This window comes from Patagioenas fasciata, chromosome 3 (genome assembly GCF_037038585.1).
Source record: "Patagioenas fasciata isolate bPatFas1 chromosome 3, bPatFas1.hap1, whole genome shotgun sequence".
In the NCBI taxonomy this organism is placed as follows: domain Eukaryota; kingdom Metazoa; phylum Chordata; class Aves; order Columbiformes; family Columbidae; genus Patagioenas; species Patagioenas fasciata.
In genome coordinates this window covers 40595781-40622412 of record NC_092522.1, presented here as the reverse complement: position 1 = coordinate 40622412, position 26632 = coordinate 40595781, and the positions used below count along the sequence as shown (strand labels likewise).

Here is a 26632-nt window from a genome sequence, read left to right as displayed (position 1 = left end):
AGTAGCAGATGTCACGCCTGTACACGGTATAGGAGATCTCATACGACTTAAATCACGTGACTCCCATGGCCCCAAATACAATGAACACACACACACAGACTTCCCACAAGGGAGAGCTTGGAGCCTCTGAACCAGACATTAATGGTGTAAATCCTCCTGTGCCTTGCCCCGTGTGACAGCTCAAGGCATGAAGGCCAGGACCCCCCTTGAGAGTGTGGCCACCAGAGCTGTGTCACAGGATGTCTGCATTTTTCTTGGCATACCAGTGCCTAATACAGAAATTAACATAGTGGCAAAAAATAAGTTTATTTGTTATTATAGTTCATTTCCATCAGGATCCTAGCACACCAGCACTGCACCAGCAAAAGTAGAGTCCACAACAGGATGCTTTCAAGTGTATCTATGACAACAAATCTGTTAAGTAAAACTAACAGACTTGTCTGAATGCTTCTGCTAGCCCCTCTATTGATAAAACACCTGTTATTACAAGCTAAGGGGCCTGCTTAACTCATTTGCCCCTGAATGGCTTTATTTATGAACTCCTTTTAGACTTGTTGGCCTCCTTCTGCAGGAAACTAATGCTTTAGGAAAAAAAGAAAAGGGGGGGTGGCAAAACAAAACAAAAAAACCCAAACAAACAAAACACCAAACACTTTCTGTTACCTTTAAAAGCAATACCAGCAGACTAGGTAGAGATTGCATTTGCAGCCAGGAAGGACTGGGATGGCTACTGGGTCACCTGGCCTTGGCTTGGGGACAGCAGGGCTTGGAGATGGCAGGGCCTCCAGAAAGCAATGAGAAGTCTTGTGCTGCACTGGTGGTACAAGTGATTTATACAGGCTGTTTCAAAAGGATGGACCAAATATGTTACAATTACACAAAAATTTACAAATGGTTTAATGAGTTACCAAGCTTTAGTAACCTCTTTATAAATGCTCTATGTTCCCTCCACCTGCTGTACAGATAGTACAGTTGATAGTTTGTGGTTGTAGAGACACAGTGATTTCAAATTGGCTCCACCTTTTTGAAACACCCTGTACATTGAGTAAGACAGGAAAAGTTAGGTAGCGTTGGACTGTCTACCCAAAGCACACAGCAACTCACTCATGAAGCTGGCTTTTATATGGATCCTTCACCATCTCAGACGTTTTCTACTCTAGTTAAACTGCAGATGAAAATACTGCAGCACCAAGAAACCAGTGTCACCACAGTGTCACAACTGCAAGATACTTTATGCAACACCCTTCAGGAGTGAATGGACTTATCGTCTCCATATCTTAATGAGATGATTACATGGTGCACTTTGATGTGCAGACAATACAATTCTGTGAATATGCCCTAGAAGAGTAGTGAATGAACTTGAATAGCTATCAGAGCATGTCCACACCCATCATGCCGTCTGCTGCCACTGGCTTCAGAAATAGTTCGTAGAATGAAATATTGGTTTCTTGAGGCAAAAGGCAAATCTTGGACAGAAGTAAAAAATTAGTCTGTGGAACTGCCACAGCCCAAACACTATCTCCTCTGGGAACATCATCTGCTCTACAAAGCATGAGAAGAAGATGCAACATGTGAGGACTGTGTAAGGTTGAAAAAAAGTGCACAGTCCCTCTTCCCCTTGCTGTTCCACTATCATCTGTAGTATCTCTGAATGCAGCCTGATGTACTCTTCTTTTCCTTTTCAGTGCTCCTTAGTGACAGATCGAGATTTTGCTTTACTCACCATGAAGGTCACAGTCATTGCAACCTTCTTTGGTAAGTACAGTTGATGTATTGCAATCGGTTTGTGGTTTTGTGCTCTCCTGTCCTGTCTGACCAGTGGCTCCTGGCTTCTCCTCTTCCCTTTGGAACCCATGGCTGATGAATCTCTCAGCACTGGGTGGAGTAAACCTTGGCACAGCTTTTCAGAAATGGGCTACCCAAACTTCTTGACTTCAGCATAGTTACACTATTATTTGCAGAGATCTCTAAGTACATGACCAGCTGTATGCAGTCCATATCAGATAGCACAACTGGGCCTGAAAAACGTCTGTTACATAAAGATTGACTCCAAACTAAAATAAGCTGTTTCTTATGTGGGAGCATTCCTTCTGAATTTTTCTCTGTGGTCTTGCTCTCTCCATGAACAAGAAGGTGCCAAAGGAAAAAGGCTATAAATGTGTCTTAATTCCTTTCTTCTGGAAGTCAGATAGGTTATTGATTTTTGGGAACATGTTGAAACTCCAGAATTTGCAGTTCATCTTACATGAACAATCTGGTTGACCAAGCATGGTTTCTTAGTATACTTTACTTATATGTCTCACTTTGATGAAGATCCAGCCACCACGTAGCCCAACAGCACTGTATGACTTAAAATGTGATATTCTGAGGCAATGATGTTCCCTCTAGCTGGGACCCTCAAGTCTGGCAGAACATCAATTCTTAGTTCAACTTCATGGCTATTTATGTTGTTCTTTTGTCTTTACTAAGAGACCAAACTACTTTCTCCACATTAAATCATGCCCTAACATTGCATGTAGTTAGAACTTTGCACTTTATTTTCCTCTTGTTCTCTCCTTCTATTTTCTATCTATGGTTTTGCCTTGGTTACACAACTGCACTAGTGACAAAAGGCCCCAATACTGCATCTATATGCTGCCATTTCAGATATTGTGAGATTGATTTTTCTTTTGAGCAAGTTCATCTGCAAACTCTCTGCAACTAGTCAAGGGGGAGAAGAGTGTAAAAGAAAGTAATAAGACTGCTATTGCATATTCTAGCAATACTAACTTAACAAATGATGAAAGGATCAGCCAATATACCACAGAGAATTTCAATTCCCTCTGAAAGTTCAGGGAAGAGAAAGGTGAATAGCAAGGTCAAGTTATTTGCAATTAAGTTATTAATTACCCATAGTATAGAGCTTATAAAATAACACAGACAATGTCAAGCACTTAGCAAGTACACCTGACAGGGAACATACATATATTGTTATGCATGTTTTAACACAACAGAGTTTGTCTCTTCTACCATTACACTTTTCAAATAGTAATTGTACTTACTAAAGAAAATCAGTGCCCTTGCTGGGACAGGATACTGGGACATGCGATGCTAGAACCTCATCCAGTCCGTTTGCCCAGTATTCCATACCTGCTACCACCTGAGAGTGAAATGCCACAACTCACAGGATAGCCTCTCCATGGGGTTATTCAGAGGGATCTTTTACTCCTAACTTCCCTGTCACTTCAGGCACACTGCATATTGTTTCACTGACATCTCTGTCACACCAAAGAGCTTCCACCACTTGTGGAAATACTGGGGCCTTTCATGGTTTTCTGGACCACATGGAATCAATAGCATCTTTTGATCCCAATGACATCTTTCCACAGATGAACATGTGAGCTGAATTCATCTTTAATGCCCTTCGAAAAACTACCCCACAGTAGACACCATCTTGACTCCAAAGCTAACCGAGTAGAAACCAAGTTGTGGCTGAGAACATTCTAATTTCATTTTTTTTCAACATATTGATTCCAATTTGGGAAATCTTATGCACAGGAGCTTGTGGTGGTTGATGTTGATAGTCCCACTTTTTTCTGATACTATGTTTTCTTCATTTTAGGTGTGTTTCTTTTATGTACATACGCAGCTAAGGAAGCCACAAGGAAGACAAAAAAGGCTAAGCTATGTAAGTGGACCCTTTAGTATTCTTGGCTGCTTTACAGCAGACATGCCTGATGCATTAAAAAAATAAAGTGCCAAGTGAGCTTGTATTCTGGTAACTCCTCACAACTGTCTGCAGAGTCAATGGGATCATATGGTAACTCACATTACTCTATTGAAATCAAGTCACTAAATACAGTGTGTGCTACTGAATGTGCGTAAAGGGGAAATTGTATGCTTCACTACTGAAATGTCTTCACAGGTCATTAGTTACCACATAAGGATCTAAGCAAGCACCAAGGTTTTCACAGCAAGACATAAGTGTGTGAAATGGACTTTCTGTAACACAAAGCATATGTAGCTGATTAGCATGAGACAAGTGGTGCATGTCCTGTGCAGTAGGATGTATTACTTTCACCTATACTCCTGTAAGATTATTGTTGTCCACAAATTATTCTGCTCATTTAGTTGAAAAACAAGCCTCTTGAGGGCAAGATAATGTGATGTGGCTGCAGCCTGGCGTTATAGCTGGCACAGAGCTACATAAGCACAGATGGAGGCTTGGGAGATATCCCTCCTTGTGTGTGCAGAGTCTTTCCCCTAATCCCTCCTTCCCACATGTTAACCACAGTTTGGGTGAGTACATTTCTTCCTCTCTCCAGCAAAGTGTCATAATGGATATTTCCTTCAGAGAAGCAAACACTGAAGGTCAGAAATATCCTCAGGCTTGTTTAATCCATCTTTAGTTACAGCCACATCCCTCAGTAAAGGGGTTATTATGTGTTATATTGTAAATGCAAAACACATAGACGTGTCCTGTATTCCAAAACCACTGATACAAAGACATAAGAGGAGGGCAACCCTGTCACTCAGTTACTCATTGTTTCATGACAAGATCACTCAGCTATAAAAACATTCGGTCTGACTTTACCAAGATTTTGTACTCACAGATGTACCCCAGATTGATTGCGATGTCAAGGCGGGGAAGATAATCAATCCAGAATTCATCGCAAAATGCCCTCCTGGATGTCAAGATGTAAAATACCGTGTTTATGGCACAGACATTTATGCTTCCTTTTCTAGTGTGTGCAATGCTGCTATTCACAGGTGAGTGAGTCTAAATGAGCAAGGCACTCAGGCAAAACTATCATTTCAGCATAGGGAGCTCTTGGCTTTTCAGATCCTTTAAAGTTCCCACTGCCTTGTAGGTTTGGCTGCAGGCTGCTCTTCTAGTAGAAAAAACCTGCAAGAAAGACCATGTGTGATGCTATGGATCCAATTTTATAAAGTGCTGTCAATCTAGTATTCCTCTTGAAATCAGTCATGTTTGAAAATGTTTCTCAACTTTAGGAAAAGTGTCTTGAGATTTGCAGATCTCTCATTCACACATAGCAAATTACTATTGTATTATTATTATCCAAGTGGAAGATCTCAATGGAGCTGCTGTTACTTATAAAGCTTATAAAAAAGGAGGCATACTACCAGTGATGAACACATATAACTCTCACACTTCTGGGATTGGTTTTGGTTCTCCAGATTTGAATTTAACTGTCCTTGACATCAAAGGCTGAGTAATGTGCTTTCCTGCCACAGAAAATGACACTGGATGAGAAAAACGTATAATACAAATTTTATAGCACAAATTTTGCAGAGTTCTATTAGCCATGCAAAAATGTGCATAAAATTTTAATGGAGAATAACTTCACAAGCGAAACACACCATCATTGCAGACAGGATGCAGAAGTAACTGAAGACGCATTAAGAACTTACACAGCCTGACTGACAACTTGACTTCATTCGGAGGTATTTGAGCTATGGCAGTGCTTCTACTTCTGTAAAATAGCTGGAATCTTGAGTGAAGTTAAATGAATAGTTCAGGCTTTGGGACTTTGCACCTTCTCTCTACACAGTGCAGTGCACAGGCTGATGTGCTGCTGTGCGTAGGGCTGCCACCTCCTGGCTGCAGCTCCTGCCACTCAGCTCCTTGCTGGGGAGATGACTGCCCAGTGACTGGCTTCAGATGACAAATTCTTCCTTCAGATGCTCCGCACAATGGAAATTGTGTGTCTCTGCATGCAGAGCTTGACCCAAAGGGAAGTTATAAAATACTGATGGCGATTGTGACTTCCCCCATAGTCTCAGTGCTGGCTGCTTGTATTGTTGCTGTGAGGGCTTCAGTTTCCTCATTTGCCAGCTGGGTTTGGCTTTGTTAGCTTACATGTTGCATTTCTGCAGACAGTGGCTTTCCTTTCCCTACAGTTGTTTTACCAGCAGCTTCTTGCAGTCATCAGAGAAAGCTACAGCTCTAATATATTCTTCACTGTTTGCTGCCCACGACTTGTTTTCCTGCACAGTGTCATTCCTGCCAGTCCTACCACCCCTCTAGTTTCACGGGCAACTCATGTTTGCTGCTTTCCTAATGATGCCACAGCAGGTTGCATGCACTGAAGGTTTTTTGTTTGTCTTGAGATACATGTTACATCACGTGTCAAATACCATTGAATGTGCACAGCACATGGAGCCTGCCAGGTTTTCTACAGCTTCCAGCAATACTGTTTACCCCATGCAGATGTCAGAATCAGGCTTAGGTTTTTGCAGATAACACATACCGGAACTCAAAGAAAACATTGTCATTAGAAAAGAAAAAGTCAAGCAAGTGGGAGGTTTGCCTCATATTTGTATTTCTGTCACATAGTCGGCCTGAAAACTCCTCTGAGTACCTCTCCCGTATCTTCAGTCGTTCAATCAAGCTTACAGGAATTTTAACGAAGGCGGTAGCTTGTTCTTGCGTACAACTAGGTCAGCCTTAAACACAGGACCAGTAGATCAGTGGGAAGAGCAAACAGATCCTGACAGCACTTTGTAACAAATGGCTCTTCTCTATGTGGAAGAAGCACAAGTATTTCTGAGCAGCAGACATAGCAGTAGTGTTGCAGCTCCAATACAGCCCCTGGTTTGAAGGTAAAAGTGAACATTTCATACCTCTTGCGCTGTTGAACAGTTTCTAAGGTTGGGAGCGGAATTTCCACCTTCAGACACCATGTTTTCCCCTTGCAGTGGCATAATTGACAACACAGGCGGGAAGATCCTTGTCCAGAAAGTCGCTGGCCACTCTGCTTACCGTGGGAGCTTCTCCAACGGGGTCCGGTCGCTGTCGCTGCCGCGCTGGAGGGAATCCTTCCTTGTGTCAGGTACCGCAGGGCTGCCTGCACCCCCTGCTCGACCACCCACGCAGCAGCTGGCGGAGGAGGAAGCAGCCTTCTCATTTTAAAGACCTGTTCAGTCAGCACAAGCCCACCGCACCTAGCTTTAGCGTGAATAATGCCCTTCACACGGTTTTTATTCTGGGCATCCATGGCCCGCAAGGAGACACACACCCTGCCAGCCATGTGCTCAGTTCAGCCCAGCGTGAGTCTGAGCTCCCTGCAGGAGGTGACAGGTGCTCTGGGTTTACTCCCTGAGGGCATCTTAACTCCTGATATTGGTGCATAAAATTCAAGCCTCAGTACTGACAGGAAGGTCTTCCCATTGTACTTGCTCTCCACCCTGGTAAGAAGTGCTGTGGAGGGAACTAAAGGGCCTTTTGGCCATTTGAAGCACCCTCAGCCTGCACCTGAGTTCACATCTTCTGAAGTGACTTCTGGCTTCTGTCAACCCACCTCAAGGTATATAGCCACACTGTATTTATGCAAACTCTCTATTAAGCAATTCTACTGGTGCATCCCACGCATGTTATTAATTCTTCCCACCTCTATTAGTCATACCATTTTGATACCTACTCAGTGCAGGGAAATCCATCTTAATTTAACGCTCATTCCTTTTTTCTACCCATAGTATATACAGCAGCTCACTTGCATCCATTGACAAAATTCACAGGGGTTTTTTTGTGGTTTGTGGGTTGTTTTTTTGTTTTGTTTTTATTTATTTATTTATTTTGTAAATTAGATCCCCTTTACACCAGCTTCAGATTAGCTTAAACCTATTTGCATTCATTTTACCTGTGTGAAAGGAGGATCTAATTTACATTGCTTCACATACAATTTCTAAATCTAACTTCTTGTTGCATCCATACAGCAGGTAAGTTCTTGCTGGTCTGTACTTTCAGAGGTTTAGGATAGGTATGACCAGTTGATGTTAGTTAACTACATCATTCCTGGAAAAATCAACAGCTTAAGCAACTGAACAGCTACTGAAAATAAATGTTCTCTTCATGTCAAATTTTGTGCACAGCAAAGGAGGTATGAGAAACTGAACAAAACAAACTGTCATCTGGTGCTTTCATTAATATGTTTGGATGCACTTTTTACAGCATTCTGCCATGGGTACACCACATTAGGAGAAGGATTTATTTTTGATGAGTAGGAATTTCCTGGAGGAGCTGAATTGCTACTTGTACTTGTTGCTGTTTTTTTCCCCAACAAACCGCACATTGTAATTCTAATACATAAATTGGAAATACACTGCTGCTCAGTTGTTATCTCATAGAAGTGTAGGAATTTTTGATTTATAGTAACAAATCCTTATTCTTAATTAAATGAGACACTATAAAAAACATCCAAGAAGAGGTTGTTATACAAGCACATGTAACAGGGGATGACGAGAAATCTGGGTATGTGTAAGCATGATGAGATTTGTTTCTTGTGCACTTAATTTTATGCAAGCTGAGTGCTCTCACTCACATGAGTGGAACTACTTAGTTTATAGACTAGCTCAAGCATAAATCTCACAGCATATCATATCATATCATATCATATCATATCATATCATATCATATCATATCATATCATATCATATTTCATATATAAATAGGAAGAAACTCTCACAATACCTACTGAAAATGTGGGAATTTTAGACTTTTAGAGAGTAACTTGGAAAACTAAAACCCCAGGAAGGGAGTGCTATTCATCTCAGCAGCCTGAGGCTGAATGCAGTTAGATCTCACTCTCAAAAAGAGATGAGTTGTTTGGGGTTTTTTTTACAATTATGAGTCATAAAAAGACAGAGTTGCATAAAGCATTCCCCAATAAAAATATAAAGTCATCTAAGGCATTCATTTCAGGACAGCTTTAGATCTTGAACTTAGTCCCCTATTCTCCAGCCGAATTCCCTTTCAGCAGACAAGACACATACACACTACGGTACCCTGGAAATGTGCCAACAGTTTATTCCAAGTTAGGATATTGTCACCAGGAGTTTGTGATGTTTAAATTGTGAATGAGCATCTGCACAAAAGAGCACAGAAGGGGGATCCTCGGGGGACACAGGCGATGAAGTGGCATGATTTAGGGGCAGAGGGGGACAAGGTCTCTCCTCTGGGATGAGAGCAGCCAGCACACCAGGAGGTATGCAAATGTGCTGGTATTCACTTTCAAGCACTGAAATGCCTTGGCACTCAGTTGAATGACTCCATTCAGTTTAGTGGGAGTTTTGCAGCTAGTGGGTTAAGAAAATAGAGTCGTAAACCTCTGGGTTTGCTCATCACAAATAAGCATGAGAGAAGGAGCAGCCACCACCCCATGGCTTGTACTTCAACGGCCAGAAGTTGAGGTTTTCAGCCCACGTGTAAACCCATTTTGAAGTCTGTTAAGCAAACTTCAACCTAGATGCAACTTTTTCCAGACAGTGGAAAATACTTATAACCATTGGTCCAGAGAGCAAGGCCGCATTCAGGTCAGACCTCAGACCTACCTCTTGATCACATATGAGATGTAAATTGCTGTTGATCAAAAACTCCAGCATTCAGGAGCAGCCGGCCTCCTCATGCCAGCTAGTTTTTTTGCACAGTAGTGGACTTCAGGCTTGCATTAAAAATCAGATTAGCACAGAAAGATTCTAAATTAAGATCAGATTATTACACTGTTGGTATGTCTGTGTACCAGCCACTCACACCTGGCAACTCTGCCTCTGTGTGGAATAAAGAAATGAATTTAGAAATCATCTGCAATCCTATAACTTTTCCATCTTCCTGTAAAATTGGCAGAAGAGTTCCCTAGTCCTGCTTGGCTCCTTATCCTGATTTTAATTTGGGGAGAAATGGAAGGGAAGACCTGTTGGGCTTCACCTAGGTCAGCCTCTGTGAGAGACCCAAGGGCAAGGAGGAAGTTCTTTCCAGCTTGTCTTTGCATGCTAACTTGCCTGATCTGGGCTTTGCCAGATCTGTGTTGACTTCAGTGGAGCTGCTCTCAGTTTATACCACTGTAAATGAGAAATGGAATAGCTCTTTACATCATTGCCCTGTTAGCAACTCAAACTAACTTCTTCATTGAGGGTTTTTTAATGACATCCGCAATTTCAGAGAGCAGCAAAACAAAGGAACTAGGGACATGAAAAGGGGAAAAGGACAACGCCTTTCCAGCTCTACGGCCATCCCTGCACGTAAAGGACAGGTGAAACAGCCCCCAGTTCTCAGGAGTGGCTCAGACTGTAGCAGCTAATTATGTTCAATGCTCTGTTGGTCTCTGGATTAATCACCCAGGATGACAACTGACATGCTCACGGTGCCATATACACCTTCTGAAAGAATCCACCAAGGGGATAAAGGAAAGCAAACCTAGCATCACCATCATGACTCAGGTTTTGCAAGAGGTGGAGGTAGGTCTCACCTGAGGTGGTCTAGATGCATGACATAGCACAGCACCTTGTAGAGACAACCAGCAGGTCTGGAAGTCCTACATCCACCAACTCCTAGAGACCTGTCTTCCCTACACTGGGCTTCTCTGCAACACTTTTCATTCAGTGATATAGACATACGTTGGAAATATAAAAACTGCAGCAAGAGATGGAATTGCATGGCCACATCTACCAATAGAGATGGCATCTGCTGCAGTACTAACAAGACTTGTGGTTTAAAGCTTAACTGGGAAATATACCTCATTGTTTTAAGTCAGGACCCTCATTTTAGATCTAAATGTAGGTACCATATGTTCCCACACACAAGCACAGCCTTCTCTCACTGTTATTACTGCAAAAGACCATTGCCAGAAATGGCATGTTGCAAAAGTGAGGTCAGAAAAGAATGTTGTGTGTGACAAAACGAATCCCACATCAAACATGCTTTCTAACTCATCTGCATAGTTGGACACTGGAAAAGGATGCCTGGGGAGGCTGTGGGTTTAAATATAGGTTATACAGATGTCCATCAGAAAAGGTTCCCTTATGCTTAACTACCTGACCTCTTCAAATCCTTCCCATGACTATGTTTTCATGCTTTCTAATTTTGTTTATCTGTTTGTTTACGATGGTGGATTTAGGCATTGGTATTTTTAGTGGCATGGTTTTGAGATTCTATCATCAGATGAAAGAAATCTTCAAGAAAGTTAGTTGGGCAATAAAGAAGCAGGGCCTGATTCTGAATGCATATGTTAGATGGGAGTTTTGTTGCTAGAAAGCTTAGAATATTTCGTGATGGTGTCTAATGATTTTTTTTTTCTTTTTTTTTTTTTTGTAGAGGGCAAGCCAAGAAAAGGTGTGACATATCCATCAACTCTTGAATATTCTTCTTCAAAAAGCACAATTGTGAAATCAGGCAAGTAATTTTGACTGACTTTCACTTACTTCCATTCACAACTATCTGTTGCAGTTTCTCAGTTATATTTTGTAACCTTTATAATAAGGATATAATTATTCAAAGTGAGAAGTCATCCCTTCGTATCTAATTCAAATCCCTTGTGGCATTTTTTTATGTAAAGCATACGGAAATCATTCCAGACAATTTCTATTTTCTGGCCATACCATGTTTCGCAGACTTCTGTTTCCAAGTGGTTTCCCACTTGTTTCGTATCTGTTAGTGAATATGATGCTGTACTAATTATACGAAAGCATTTGAGGTTTGACGTGTTGAATTTCTTCTAATGTTATTCATGTTATTTTGGGGATATTCAGTGTTGAGAATATAATAATAAATAATAATAGTAACTACAAAAATAGTAATTAACTGCAGCTTTAGCTAAGGATGATATGATAAGGACCTATTCTGTATAACCATTTTAGTTGGCACCCTACTGTTAGACTCAAATCAGTTTAAATCACTAACTGTTTTCAGAGTTCTTTAATCAAGTTTCACACAAGGTGGTAGTTGATATTTGAGTGAACATGAAGTACCTTTGTCACTGAAATGACACTTATTTGTGCTCCCTGTATCATCTGTGTAATGTTCAGACTCTTCCTTGGGGGTGTGAATGAAAACAAAATGAATGCCTCATACTACTACATGCTTACCTAACATGGCCCTTTTGCTGTTTGCTGAGCCTGAGCTTATCCACTGTGAGATGGAGTAAAACAAAACATGCAGTATCTTCTCCATGAACTCACATGCCTGTCGGTGGATGCATCCATCCAAGGCCACACAGAGGTTACTTGAAGCCCTGCTCTTCTGTACATTATTGTTTGGTCTGTGGAAGCAAAGTACAGAGCTCTTTCCTCATCTTTAGACTTTTACTTGCACGAAGGCAAATTTAAATCTCAAAGCTGTAGTTATTCAGACTGAATATGCATCACTCAAACCATGCCTCTAGTTTGTTAGTCCTTTGCATTTACGATCAAATTTGTACAGATTCATACGTATCTCGACTGGGTATGCAGGAATTAGAATCATAGAATAGTTTGGGTTGGAAAGGACCTTCGAAGGTCATCTACTCCAACCCCCCTGCCATGAGCAGGGACATCTTCTACTAGATCAGATTGCTCGGAGCCCCGTCGAGCCTGGACTTGAATGTCTCCAGGGATGGGGCATCTACCACCTCTCTGGGCAACCTGTGCCCCTGTTTTACCACCCTCTTTGTAAAAAAATTCTTCCTCATGTCTAGCCTGAACCTCCCTTCTTCTCGTTTGAAACAATTACCCCTTGTCCTATGACAACAGACCCTGCTAAAAAGTCTGTGCCTATCCTTCTTATATGCCCTTTTTAATTATGGTAAAGCTGCAATAAGGTCTCCCTTCTCCAGGATGAATTACTGACTGAAATATTGTGCACTACTGGAAGGGAGAGAATACGTTACAAATCTTTGCTTTTTCTAAGAAATATTTACTAAAACCACATCTCATCATTCCCAAATGTACCCACACTTCAAGTATCAACCCAAACACCTCACACCAGACCAGGGACAACCACAGCCAGGGTTGAGCTCAGCAGGCTGCAAAAAACTATTTCTTTCACAAGAGCTAAAATCCACATTATGTAAGGATCAGTACAGAAATGGGGAGTGTCATCAAGTCATGTTTCAGTCATGCAAACAAAATACAAGGAGCCTGTTCTTGCAGCAAACCAAAGATGCAAGTGGCTTCTGTCACTTTGTTCTTGAATCGAACAGTGTGAATGAAAATGTTAGGATCCTAGCAACAAAGACTGTGCATGCACACAAAGAAAAACCACAATGATCAAAGGAGCCAATAATAACTGTTACATCAAACCCAGTGCTTGAGGACTCCACTACCTCGCTTTGCCCAGTCCTGTTCCAGAGGTAGCACAGAGATCTGATGGTCACTGTCCATATTGCCCAAGCCCCCCTTGACCCCATCAGCCCTCTTTAGCCCTGACACCTCGGCCCAGACATCTCAGCTATAATGTGCTAGAAACAACTTGCTCTTAAGGTGAAGATCTCTGTAATATTGTGCTGGGCCATCTTGAGATAGAGGATTTCCTACTTCTTTCTGAATTTTAAAAAAGTTACCTTTTTTCTTCTGATTTAAATTACGGAGACCTCATTGCACACTTGGATACTTCAATCCATTATCTGTAAGAGATCAAGGCAGTCCTTTGAGGATTACACTCACTTGCTGCCAGATTAGCCAAAAAAAATTCTGCTTCTCACCTGATCAGCTGTCAGAGATGCGATTTTGGTTCTCATCCCAGTGGCAGTGGAGATTCATGGTACCTGTCATTTCACTAAATGTTGCTGGTGGTTACAGTGCTTCCCAAATGCTGGGCACAAGAAAACCTTCTCAAAATTGTAACTACTCACAGCTGATAAAAGCAATTAGAAGATATTGTTCTAAAAAATAATACAATTTTTTTTGAAACCATTAACCCTGGTGTAATTTCACAAGGAGGTCAATGCTACCAAAATAGCTAGAGAAAAAAAAAAAAGTAGGAGATCAAAATCCTCAGACATAAAAGCAGAGGTAGATTCTTCTGCAGGGTAGCAGTAAATAAACTGTAATAAATGTTCCAAGTACTTTGATGACTTTGTGTCTTAGAAGAAAAAAAGAAAAGGTCTCAAAAAAATCCGCCTTTTCCTTCTAAGTCAGTTCATGGCATCCAGGATTTGGTTCCAAGATGATCTGACAATGTCAAGCAAGAAAGAACTACATCTGAATGTGAATTAGTGACTGAAATAGCTAGTATTAGCTAGTATTCCCCAAACACCCTACATACACTGTGACCCTAATTCTCAGGACATGCTGCTACTCAAAGGAAAAATCAACACTATGATGCATTAATCTTACGAATATTTATTGCTCACTTCAGAAATTCTATTGACGCAGGCAGGAGCTTTTGATCATTGAAAATGCCTAAATTGAGTACCAAAAATATGAAGTGACTACTCTCTAGAGGCACCCAGTCATCACTTTTTCTCACTAGGGGAGAAAGCTCTTATTAGATTGGTTGACCTTCCTAATGCCAGGTGATGGGATGCTTTCCTTTGGGGCCTGATAATCTCTAAATAAGAGAATTAAAATTATTTTCTTCCAGAGCTGCATTTCCTAATATGCTTAATTTTTCTTCAGAGCCTAAAAAGCCAGAGCAAGACCTAAAAGCTACGAAGAGTGCAGATACTGCTAATGCATCAGAAAAAGCATCAGAACAAGGTATGGTTTGGGGATCTTGGTGCTCTTTTACAGCATTTATCCCAGTCTAAGCTGCCTGCAGATGTGTATAGGAAGCAGACACTGGCAACATATACAGCTTCAGCTCTCTCATCCAGCCTCCTCTCTACAGCCTTGTTCCCACCAAACCAGCCCCATTATGTGACCATCTATAACAATGCCTGAAGGGCATGTGCCAATTCAGAGAAGAGAGGGCAGCCTCTCGGTTTAATTTCTGCCTGCGCTTTGGGTGAGGTCAGGTGCCATGAACTTCAGAAGCCTGCGTCACAGCTCTTGGCAGTTTCTTACGCAAGGCATGTGCCCTGCAAACCCTTTGATGATGCTGTGAGGGAGATGGGCACTCTGCCCATGGGAGCATTGAGAACGGCTAGTCCTTGAGAGCCCTGCTCTTGTGTGAAAGGCTCCACCAGAAACCCAGCCAAACACGCACCAAGGCAACATCTTTGCTCTTGCTATGCTGCTTCCTTGGGTTTTCTGCTAACACTGTTAGCTCTCAGCTCCCTTGCTCCTCGCAGCCTGGGGTATAAAGCTGGCCGATGTGCCTGCTCCCCGCTCCTCCAGCACCAGATCGCAGGGGAAGAATCACTGTGCCCTCTGTCTTCTTTCTTTTAGTGCAGCAGCGTGGAGCGGGGCACTGTTCAGCCCAAAGAGAGCCATTCATACTGATTTTTTTCAGCTGAGTTGCTTTGTTTTTCTTTTGAACTCTCTTTCAGCATTATCCCATTAAAACTGTCTGAGGTCTGAGTTTTTCACTGGCTAGCATTAGGTGGTAATTAATCCACCAGGCAGTTTCATGGTGATGCTTTCCAAAAGGAGAACATCCAGCTATAAAACACAAGCTTGTGCTGTGCAGCATTGAATAGGCTGCAAACCATTGCCTTTCAGTGTACACAGCATGTCAGGCCATCCCTGGGGATATGGGCACAGAGGAGAGGAACAAGACTGAGGTGAACATGGAATATGTTTTAGGGCAGTGTTTTTGTAGATAGGTGAAGAAAATAACCATGAAGGCTGTTTTTCAAGATGATAACTTGAAAGAGCTGTAAGCATGTTAACAGTTTCATATAAGGATCTATTTAAGATGCAAATTTTGCAACTAGAATTGTCTCTGTTCTCACAACAGATGATACATTTTAAAAGTAGTAGGAACTGTGAGATGAGTCAAAGATGAAATCAGCACCTCCCAAGTGGTACTCTCCCCTGCTTCCCGCAGCTAAAGCCCTATTGTTCCCTGCTCTAGCTCTGACCTGCTCCCCGAATCACCTTTGCATAAAATTTGTCTTTCTGCCAAAAGCATTTCAGTGCTGTGGTGGGCAACACGTATTTTATTCTGGTCTCGGACTCTGAATCATCACCTTTTATGTCAGTTGATTTGCATTTATGTAGACTTTATTCATTTATATTTATGCACTTATATGGACTTTCTATCTGCTTAATTACACTGAGAAAAGATGATGGCAAAATGGAAATGCAACTGCGACTGGCTGGTCAAATCATTTCATAGGTCTGAAACATCTGTCGGGTTGAAAGGTGTTCCTGGTCAAAGAGAAAGTGTAGGGGAAAGACTAAGGCTATTACAGGCTGTGTCAGCACCCTCTGCAGAGCGATGTAATTCTGGGCCACACATCCTCACAGCAACAAAGGCGCTAATGGCTGCACAGGTGAGGATGCTCGTAGACATCCTGAGGAGAATGCCAGTGCCTGAGTTGCCTTAAACAGTGAGTGCTATTAATGATGCTTCCGTGTGTGTCACACATCCAGCTGCAGTGATCGTAGAATCATTTTGGTTGGAAGAGATCCTTAAGATCATCGAGTCCAACCATAACCTAAATCTAGCATTAAACCATGTCCCTAAGAGCCTCATCTATATTTCTTTCAAACACCTCCAGGGATGGTGACTCTACCACTTCCCTGAGCAGCCTGTTCCAGTGCTTCACAACCCTTTCCGTGAAGAAAAGTTTCCTAATATCCAACCTGAACTCTCCCTGGCACAACTTGAGGCCATTTCCACTTGTCCTATCACTTGTTACTTAGGAGAAGAGACCAACACCCTCCATGTTACAACCTCCTTTCAGGTAGTTGTAGGCAGCAATAAGCTCTCCCCTCAGCCTCCTTTTCTCCAGGCTAAACAGCCCCAGTTCCCTCAGCTGCTTCTCATCAGACTTGTGCTCCAGGCCCCTCACCAGCCTTGTCGCCCTCCTCTGCGTTCTCTCATCCAGCTGCAGTGATCGTGTCAATGTTATTACAGGGGACACAATCCACAAAGAGCAGACACCTCCAGTGCCGACACCAGCTACACAAATGGCCACCACAACCCCAACACCAACAACCACAACAACGGACCCTTCCACCACAATGCCAAAGCCAACAACAACAGCTGCAACAACCAGAACCACAACACTTGCAGCTGCAGCCAAGACTCGACCTGGACTGCATAGGTTCAGAAATATAGGTCAGTGGCATGGATGTCTGCATTGCTTTCCTCCTGATTTACAGCTTTTCTAAAATTTAAGGAACAGGACACGCTGCTGAATATACCATGATTTTGTGGATCATGAATTCAGTAGTTCAATGCAGAAATGTTCAGCATGGATAAAGAAATTAATTCCAGCAGATGGGCTATGGTTAGACTTGTGCCTTAGACATAAATACAAAATTAGTGTGTCTTACATAAACACAAAGACATATAGATTCTCTGAGATCAGAATTCATCTGCAGTAAAATTGTGCTTAGTCTCTATCTTTATATATAATATACTGGCATATACACTGATTCATATGGGAGTAAGCTCTCCATCCCCAAATGCTGTCATGATTTTCAGGTGTAGGAGCCAACAAATACTTCTTTGATTCACTGAGAGTTCAAAAAATAGGTCAAGACTCATTTCAGAATTAATTTTGTGATAACTTTCAATAAATGAAAGTTGTAATATGCGTTTTTTATAACAGCTTTTGATTCTTAAAGATTTAAACACTGTGAGGGAATTCTCATATGATTTTTGCACACCAGGTTTTCATTTATCTCTCCTCCATTTATTCCTATTCATTAACACTGGTGGTTTTTGTTCAATAAGTGAAAATTAAAATCTCTTATTTTTAGGTTCTAGCAATGTCCACCCAGCATACTCATCTGTGGTAGCTGCAGCATCAAGTAAGTACGGTAAAGAAGTATGTGCCACGAGGCATGCAGTACAGTGTATTTTAAGGCAGCAATGATTCAATAACCTTTCAAGCCTCAGCAAACTCAATGACTGAATCCAAGTCTGGATTTAAACTGAAAAACAGACACTTGGCCTGAATGTCAGAGGTGCTGCTCACCCACAGCTCTGGGGAAGCCTTTCTAGTGAATATCTGCTCATTTCAGCCTTGACAAATGCTGGGTTTTGGAACACTTGAGACAAAGCTTGTGCTGTTTGAATTGTGTTTTACTACTGCTTCTTTCTGTCTTATTCTCTCAAAGGGAGACTTGATTTAGTTGTAAGATACATGATGCAGAGGGCTGCATAGCTATCTAAACTTCAGGCTGAAAGCTCTGAAATGCCAACTTGTGTTAAACCAATGCTCTTTGGAAAACCTTTGGCTGTGGTTCTGAGCCTGGTATAAATGTGATGTTATTCCTGGCGTGCCACTTGTATTATTGGCAGCAGAGCGGCAGCTGCTCAGAGCTCTGCATCTCGATCCAGAAGCCTGCTCCCATTGCAGCCCACGGCCTCCGATGCAAGTATTTAGAGGTGTTTTCCCATACAATGTGTAACTACTCAGCTGTGCAGTCAAGTAAAGGAGAATATTTTCAACTCTTTGCAAGTTGCTGAGCATGGGGATATGATTGCTTTTGAGTGAAAAGCGAGCTGGGCCATCATTAGGTTTTATGTTCTATTGCTGTTTCTGAGTGCCTTGAGCTCAGCTTTGCTCTCACATATGTAACTGCAGCCATCCTTGCTGCCGAGTAATTCAGAGCCAAGCACGTAGCAGGTATCTTCTGGGCAATTCAGGGCCTGAGGACAAGCATCATTAAGTCAAATTTAACTGTAAGTCCAGAATAAAAGCAGGGGCTGGAGGGGTTAATCTTACAGAGTCAAACATGGAGGTATGTGTATAGCAAAATTTACAAAAGTGTCAACTCAATTCAAGAGGATTTGAAGTCAGTGGGAATCTGCATAATCTGGTACTTAACGTTCCTGTAAACCTGGTCCTGCTCTCTTTTCTATTTCCTATTCCTGCAGGCTGAGCACTGAAGAGGCCATTATTGTCTTTACTAGCAATTAGAAACTGTTTGAAGTTCCTCAGTCAGTGAGAGATGCATGTTGAGAGTGAAGTTCTGGCAACACTGAAATCAGTGGGAAGGTTGCATTTGTCTTTAAGAAGACCAAACTTTTGGTCAAAAAACAAAACAAAACAAAAAAGCAGCACTGACCTTTTCAAGTCTTTCAGTGGTCACTTCATTGCAATTTGGATCCATCTCTCTACACAATTTTCTTTACTGAAGTTCTAAGCATAAATTAACTCCCAAAATATTAAATTGATCAGTCTGGCTAAAAAAAAAAAAAAAGAAAAAAAGAAAAAAGAAAAAAAGAAAAAAGAAACACCAACACAACCACCAAAAACTACAGAAAGTACACGTACAGTTTTGAAGCTATGACACAAAGCAGTTCAACAGTTTTCTCTGAGAAGCCTTTAGGACTTGCTCCTATTATTCAGGCTAGAGCTTCTGATGATGCCCTTGGCCTTAACCAGAGTTTGGCTAGACCAGACAGAATGCAATGTTCTGTCTGTCTTGGCTCAGGGGGACTCATAGATTGACCTCTCACAGGGCTTTAATAATTTGCCTGCAAAAGATGCCTCAAAAGTAAATAGCCTTGAAATAGACCACAGGCTGCGGCTGCTGTTGGCTCCAGCATTTCCGGTTCCAGCCACTGGTACTGGCCAAAGTTCACAGGGGCAAGAGAAAAGCAGGACTTGCCACTTAGAGCATTAGAGCAGAGGCAAAGCTCTTCTGTTCTAGCTCTTGTTATTCTTTCCCCTTTATCATCTGCTTGTCAAAGATATAGAAACAGGAAAAATATCTGAGATTCTGCTTCATTGCAGGACCCCTGCTTTAAGGCACGATATGGCAAAACTGCTAAATGAGAAACCACTGATGTGACTAGGATGACATCTGACAGCTTGTTCCTACCTGCCCTACCAATGAGCGCAGCATTTCACCAGTGCAGTATGTGGTCAGGGATGATCCTGGGGGAAAGCAGAAATGGCAGTGAGCTTTGAAAATAGATGCAAACTCTCTCCTGCTCAGGGCACAACTTTAACTTCAGCCACGCTCTGGTACAATGACCACTTCTCCTTCTTTCCAACGGCAGTTAACCAAGCATGTTCCCAATGGCCACCAACCCACTTGCCCCCTCCTATCCCAGCTCTTCAAGCAATCCTTTCTCGCACAGCTGCCTGGACCCTAGATGAGGCCTGGGAATAAATCCAGTGCTCGTGCGAACACTGCAATCATCAACCATGCCATGATCCTCGGTGCCACACAGAGGCCAGACTGAGCGGGCACGTGGGGCACAGCAGGAGTGAACAGTCCCAAGGCCAAGCGCAGACAAAAGGAGCATAGATGGAAAGCCAGGTTGCGGAGGGTAGGGTAGACATAGAATTAAAAATGTGGCATAAAATACTGCTGATACTGAGCTAATCTCTACCCCATTGTAATCTGTTTCTACTGACCTTGTAACTGATGCTATATACACATTCGGGCTTGGTCGTGGGAAACCCAAAACAAGGAGATCTCTCAGGCTCAGAGTTAATTTTCTTCCACCTCACTGGCACATACCAATCTCCCACAAAGAAAGTGTGCCCTGCAAAAACCCACACAATGCTGCTGCACAGACAGACTTTTCCCTGCACAGCCTAAGAAGTCAGACTGGGCCAGCCATGGTTCACCTGGAGCCAGAGGTACAAGCTTACTGAGTTTAAAAGCCTTGCCGGTTTTGGCAGATGAGTCTGTTACTTTCTTAAACAGGATCTCTTTGGCTTCTGGAGTTCACCAGGTCTCCCAGGACAACTCCTAGAAATCTCATCAAAAGGCTTCCAGTGGCCTGTGGAGGGTCAAGTTTGAGTCAAACACAAGCTATTTTCTGTCACATAATTTTGCAATATCAAGTTCCCAAGGAGCAGCAATTCCTGTTTTCTGAGGCAACCATGCAAAATGGTCTCATTTATGATATCTTATTGATAAAAATATCTCATGGGCCCCGTCCAGTGTTCACAGGAGTCAGCTAGAACATTCCCACTGATTTCAGCAGGCTTTGGAATTAATCTTTCTGGGAAAATGAACAAATAACGGCTTGTTAAAGGATAAGTTTGTTAACAAGCTTCTTGAGAATAATTACTGAAAGGCATGATTAAAGATGTAGTTTTAATCTGCAAATGCTTTGAGCCTTTAGTATTTTTGAACAATGGGAATTTAATAACCCAGTCACCTTAAAAAAAGCCTTTTGTGTAGATGGTGGTGAAGACATTTCAGACACATGAATTCTCCCACATTATTTTTGTCATTGGCTCATTACTTACAGTCTGCCTGCTTGCTTGTGTTCACTCACTCTCTGCAGAAAGGGTAGAATCTGGTCTGGGGCATTGTTTTGGGCTGTATTTTTTTGTTAAGCTTCCTCAGACAACTAGGACAATTGGATGGTACTGAAATAGAAGTAAACGTAGATAAACAGTGGGAGTGAGAGAAAGAAAATTATAAGGGAAAGCAAATTACAGCAGTAACTACAAACCTTTTAAATGCAGACCAGAGACCTGTACAAGTAATATTCACAACTGAATGGCATGTTAACTAGGCTGATCTATATGACAGAATGAGCAAAGCCATCCTTTCTTAAGTCAGGTCAAAATGTATGGAGTTAATATCAGAGAAAGTATATTAATAAAAGCTTTCTCTATACGAGCCATTAACTCTGACAGCTATAAAACAGTCAGTGAAAAAAACAGGTAACAATAGTCCTGAACCAAACATGGTATAAAGTGCACTTTTCCATCTTAATGTCTACTTAGGACAGGTTCAGACTGCACAAGGAAGAGGACAGAATACAGGTATGTCTTAAATGAATAATCACTAGTAATTTATATTGCTAGAATACTAGGAAATCTTGTATTTGAGATCCATGTACTAACGAATGTAATATTTTGAAAGCATTCAGGGGAACTTCCACCTCTGCAAGTAACAGAAATACTTTACAACCCAATACAGGTAAAGACATTACTATCCCTTCTCTCCTTCCTACCCGTAGCTAGTTCTGCCACTCACCTCTCTTGAGTCATACAGTAATGCTCTGTTTTCCACTCTTTACCATGTTCATAGCATGGTGCAGCGGGAGCAGGTAACACAGTGGTTATTGCTTTCAGGAAACAAACAAACAAACAAACAAACAAACAACAAAAAAAAACTGGAATAAGCAAAATTAGAATTGTCCTCAAGATAATATTCTAAAACAATTTATAAAGGTTTTTTACAGCATCTGCTGTTGCAAAATGAAAGGGGGACTTTGCATCTGTGTACATTTGGAGGACCCTGAGAGGAGACACTTGATTTCAGTTTGCAGGCCCTGAGCATGATCAGTGTCTCAGGACCCACTACTAGTTTGTCTTGTGCACAGGTGTATAGCTACACTGCATAGCACCTACTAACATTTAAACTCTTCTCTTCTGCCAGCCTCTTTCAGCTTTTTCTTTTTTTTTTTTTTTTTTTTTTTAATCCATAGTTTCCATTTTCCTTTTTCCATTCAGTTTGAAAATACATGCAGAAAGGCAGTTTAGGGCCACCACATCCCTTGTAATCATGCTTCTTTCACCTTGGTCACTGTCCCCTAACCTCTCACCCCTTTGTTGGCTCATGCAGGTCTTCAGCGCCAAGAGCCTGTCGCTGCCTTCCGGAGGGCTGCCGCCTCTCCAGCCCACCTGGGTGAGCAAGATTACTAACAGCAGATTCTTATGCTCTCTTTCATAGTTTTAGCAACCTAAAATTAGCTCTCAAGCAGTACCGCACATCATTTTCGTGTGTCCTGGAGGAGGAACAGGGCAAGCCTCAGGCACTGTATGCCAACTAGCAGCTTCCTGAGTGTGGAAGGCAAAGGACAGCTCAGTCACTGGAAAGCTGTTGTTTCAGGCCGTGGGAATCAACATCCATCGCAATGTTTGCCCTTTTACTTATTTGTTAGTCAAAATGAGGAACAAAAAACCAGCTCTGTGCAGCCTATCTGGTCTGCGATCAAGCTGAATCTTCTGTTCCTGTTGATGCCAGGAGCCTCCAGGCTGATTGTGGCTGTAGAGTTTGCCTTTAATAGTGAGGGTAGAAACATCACCAGTACTTTCCTTCTTCCTTGGCTGCGCAATTCACCATCATTGCCAGAAAGCAGGCCCATCAAGTGGGCATGCAGCAAGGCCACCAACTTCCTGGGGCAACAGACTTCTTGGTGCATGTACAAACACTAACTCTCCCTTGACAGCAAAATTTCTCAGAGATGTCTTTTTTGTCTGGGAGTAGCCAGAGCAGGGCGAGCGATGGGAGCCAGGTTGCTATCAAGGCAGGCAGGGATGTACCTTGCTGGCAAGTGCTGCAGACCCAGAAAGCCCCAAGAAGAAGAGCAGGGCAGGCCCAGTGGTGGTACCTGGGGCCAGCTGACAGCTCAGGCTGCCAGGCAAGTCCCCAGCAATGAGGCAGGCAGGTCTGACCAACTGAGGCAGGACGCCAGACCAGCAAGGCAAGGTCAGATCAGGATCAGGACAGCAAGGTACAAGACTCAGCACAGATGCAAGGAGCAAAGGCAAGGGTATGTGTTTACATGATGTCCCTGAGCAGCACAGATGGAGGACCCACAGATGCTTCCCACAGCCCTTGCCAACTGTTGCACTCAAGCGTAGTCCAGAGCAGCAGAGCTGTGCTGCAGAGGAGCTGACCTTGAACAAAACCCCAAATCCCTGGGGAGGGAGAGGTTTCAGTGCTAGGGGGTGTCCCAGGGCCCTGAGGGCTTTGGTGAGAGCTGGGAAGCACTGGAGGAAGCAACAGGAGAGAGCAAAGTAGTCTTTGATGTTGAGGTTAGAGGACATTATTATGTAGTAGGGCTTTCTAGATAATACAGGCCAAGTAAGTTTACCCAGCAATCTCCCCATCAAAATGACAGTTTGTAGCTGACCTAGTTGCAGCATACTTAAAGTGGGTATACTCCTCTTCCTTACATTTACTTTGTTCTCTCACTTTTATACCTCTCTTCCTTATTTCTGTCTCCCTTCTCTTCCCTCTGGTTTCCATCTGTGTGTCATACCCTTTTGGCCATACCAGCATCACAGCCATTTCTTTTTTTTTTTTTTTCTCATCTCATGGTTTTTGTGGTCCCCAACTCTCTTTGCTCTTATCAAAATCAATGCCTACCTTTAGACGGGAGACAGCAGGTCAATATTTGCCTCTGCAGAACAGCAGAGCAAATATGTTGCCTGTAAACATGCCAGTCATGGCACTGATTATGTGAAACCATGTATACGGCAGGTATAGTCTGTGGTGAGAGGCCTGCCTTCCTGGCAGGTCTGGAACGGGAAGAGCCCTAACACCTGGACCAAAAGGTGTGCTGGTTAATCCTCAGGCTAGCCAAATCTTTGCCAGAGAAGCAGGGTGATCACAGTGCTGAGCCTTGTTTAAATCAAAGTCAGAATCTGACACCACCTAATTGCTTAAGGCATCTTAAGGTCCTGCCAAAGGTTAATATGAAGTACACATTTTCCATCATGAATGATTCTGTTTTCTCCATCACAGAACAAGAAGGTAAAAACCACAAACACATACTTGCTATACTCCCAATGAGTCCTGATCTTTTTTTCAGCCCAGGTTTTGGCAGCTCAGATGTGCTGTTTCCAAGCGGCCAATTTTTCAAAAGATCAAAGGGAAATTCCTGAACAACTCCTTGCTTTCTTGGAAAGAATAGTTGTTTTTCTTGATCCTACCAATCGTGCACATGCTGCTCTGCAAACAACAGTGATCAGTTCTGCAGGTTTGGCCGGGCTGTCGAGGAACTTCTCATCAGCTCAGGTTAGCAAGAGGGTGTGCTGGGAAAACACCCATCCCAACACACTGGTTGCCTGCAGAGCTTCTGGCAGCACATTCTTCAGAAGGTCTCAACTTTTCCAAGCTCTTAACAATGCACATTAGCACTCTTGAAATTCCATACTCACTTAGCCCAGAGCTTTTTTTCAAGACAATTATACTGAAGAGTTGTGGTGGTGGTGGTGTCTTTTTCTTTTTAAATGCCAGTCTTGTAGTATTTTAAAAACCAAACCTTCATTTTTATGGCATCATCAAATGAAAAAAGAAAAAGCCTTAGTGGCTTATAAGAATAATAATTTCCTTTTCAGATATGGATTTCATCAAGAGCTTTCTTTGTTATGTGCTTAGGACTACATGCAAGAAGGTGCTTTTGCCTGGATTTACAGGTCACTCTGGAAGCTGTATATTCCACATGTTTGCAGCCAGCTACCCAAAACCCTTGGCACTTTTCCAGTGCTTTTCTTCATTAAGAAGGAAAAAACAAGGGCTTTCTTACCACAGCAAGTTTTAAAAAATTGTGAGACATGAGAAGAGTGCTCAGAGAACCAATAGACAGCTTTTACCCGTAGTGGTTTGGACAGAATTGAGCACCTGCAGTCATTGAGTTGAAGTAGTTCTTGAGAAGAGTGAATCTCAAAAAATTTCAGTGTTGCTCCTACTGACAAAAACCATTTTTTCCTGAAGTTACCAAAAAGCATTTGCATGTTTTTTGAGCTTAAACAGTCAGGGAAGTGATAGGAGCCTGTGCTGCAGTCACTGAAGACAGTCCCTGGCAATGTGTCACCAGCAGATGCAGACCTGTGACAAGTGGGACAGGCACGTTCCCTTGCTCATGTCCTTCAGCTCACATCCCTGCTTATGAAGAAGAGCTGGCAGATCTTTGCACGGCTCCCTGGCTTGTTTCATATGCAGTGCAGTTCCTACTGTTTTAAGCACCATTTTTCCCCTCACAGAACAACATATTTGCACAAAACACTCAAGAACTGAGGGGTCTTCTTCACTATTTGTTCCATGGCTGGTTTTTTTTCAGCTGGTCAGGCTGAAGAGTAGCTTCATATAAAATTTTTCATGTAGCAGTCACTGGACACTTCTCTCCCCAGCAAGGGTGAAGCATACCTTTGAGGTGGTTTGACCGAAGTCTGGTGTTCTTCATGCTGACATCGTTCAGGAGACACATCGTCCACTTTGATAACAAACGAGCACCAGCTCTTCTGTATGGATAGGGTCATACTGCTCTGCAACCAGCACCTCTAGCTCCAGTCACTGCTATATCCTCCTGACACTGCTGAGTGATGTACAAAATTCTGGCAAACACCCCTTCCCAGGTGGATTATAAATTAGGAATATTCCTCCTGTCTTTCCTGCTGTTTCCTTCCCCATTACCCAGGCCTGCCCTTTCTTCACCATACTACTTCTCCTAAGCTAAATCACAGCAAAACTTCTGTGTATGTCATGACTGACTTCTCAGGCCTTTGCTTTCCCCAGTTTTTAGATCCTTCATAGCGTGTCTAAGCAGTGCTAAACATAAGAAGGGAAAGGGGTCTGGAAAAGTCACCATAGGAATTAAACATGATGGCATTCCTCTTGCTCTAAGGGAAACCACACATCTTATTCAGCCATCCATCTCGTGCAACAAGTCTCCTTCCCAAAGAGAAGCTGATAGCTCCTCCCGGGGATGGCAGCCTAAGAGCAAAGTCACTAGACTGGAGGACACTGGCAAGCTCACGACTTTTTCCAAACCTACATTGTGCTTCAGCCATTTGCTCTAGTCAAGAGCACACCAGCTGCCGGTCTGGGCAGGGACACTCAGGCATGGGAGGCAGTATGGATTCAACAAGCCTGACATGTCTTTGTAAAACCCTCTGACCAAACCTAGAGATGGACTGTCAGGGGCCAAGGATCTCACCAGTGCTCCTTGGTACCATTCTTGTCCTAGTCGGCTGCAAGGGTTTTCATGGGTCTGTAGCCCAGAGCAAAACATCACTTTTTGGGAAAGCTCTTAAGCAGGTTCCAAAAAAAGACACTTCGGGGTTTATTCATGAAAGCAGCAGTTTTGGTAAAGTTTTCCACGCCTGATAGG

The 26632-nt window shown here is 42.6% G+C and overlaps 1 protein-coding gene and 1 long non-coding RNA gene across 9 annotated transcripts in view; one reads left to right on the top strand and one right to left on the bottom strand.

The window, feature by feature from the left end:
- VIT (vitrin) overlaps window positions 1-26632 on the top strand; it is a 54322-nt gene that overhangs the window by 10862 nt on the left and 16828 nt on the right. For 4 of the 7 annotated variants that reach the window (XM_071806185.1, XM_065835832.2, XM_071806183.1 and 1 more), the window contains exons 2-12: window positions 1686-1755; window positions 3602-3667; window positions 4578-4749; window positions 6700-6833; window positions 11090-11167; window positions 14368-14448; window positions 16715-16918; window positions 17566-17616; window positions 21513-21551; window positions 21652-21708; window positions 22357-22419. In XM_071806185.1, the coding sequence (XP_071662286.1) occupies window positions 1725-1755; window positions 3602-3667; window positions 4578-4749; window positions 6700-6833; window positions 11090-11167; window positions 14368-14448; window positions 16715-16918; window positions 17566-17616; window positions 21513-21551; window positions 21652-21708; window positions 22357-22419 (976 nt within the window). In that variant the 5' untranslated portion in view covers window positions 1686-1724. The remainder of the gene's footprint in view (window positions 1-1685; window positions 1756-3601; window positions 3668-4577; window positions 4750-6699; window positions 6834-11089; window positions 11168-14367; window positions 14449-16714; window positions 16919-17565; window positions 17617-21512; window positions 21552-21651; window positions 21709-22356; window positions 22420-26632) is intronic. The other 3 variants (XM_065835833.2, XM_071806182.1, XM_071806184.1) reach the window with 3 other exon arrangements.
- The window catches only part of LOC139827554 (uncharacterized), a 125450-nt gene that overhangs the window by 91304 nt on the left and 7514 nt on the right, over window positions 1-26632 (bottom strand). For both annotated transcript variants that reach the window (XR_011738291.1, XR_011738292.1), the window contains exons 2-3: window positions 21766-21856; window positions 21027-21149 (exon numbers count right to left, since the gene is read on the bottom strand). This is a non-coding gene — a long non-coding RNA (uncharacterized lncRNA). The remainder of the gene's footprint in view (window positions 1-21026; window positions 21150-21765; window positions 21857-26632) is intronic.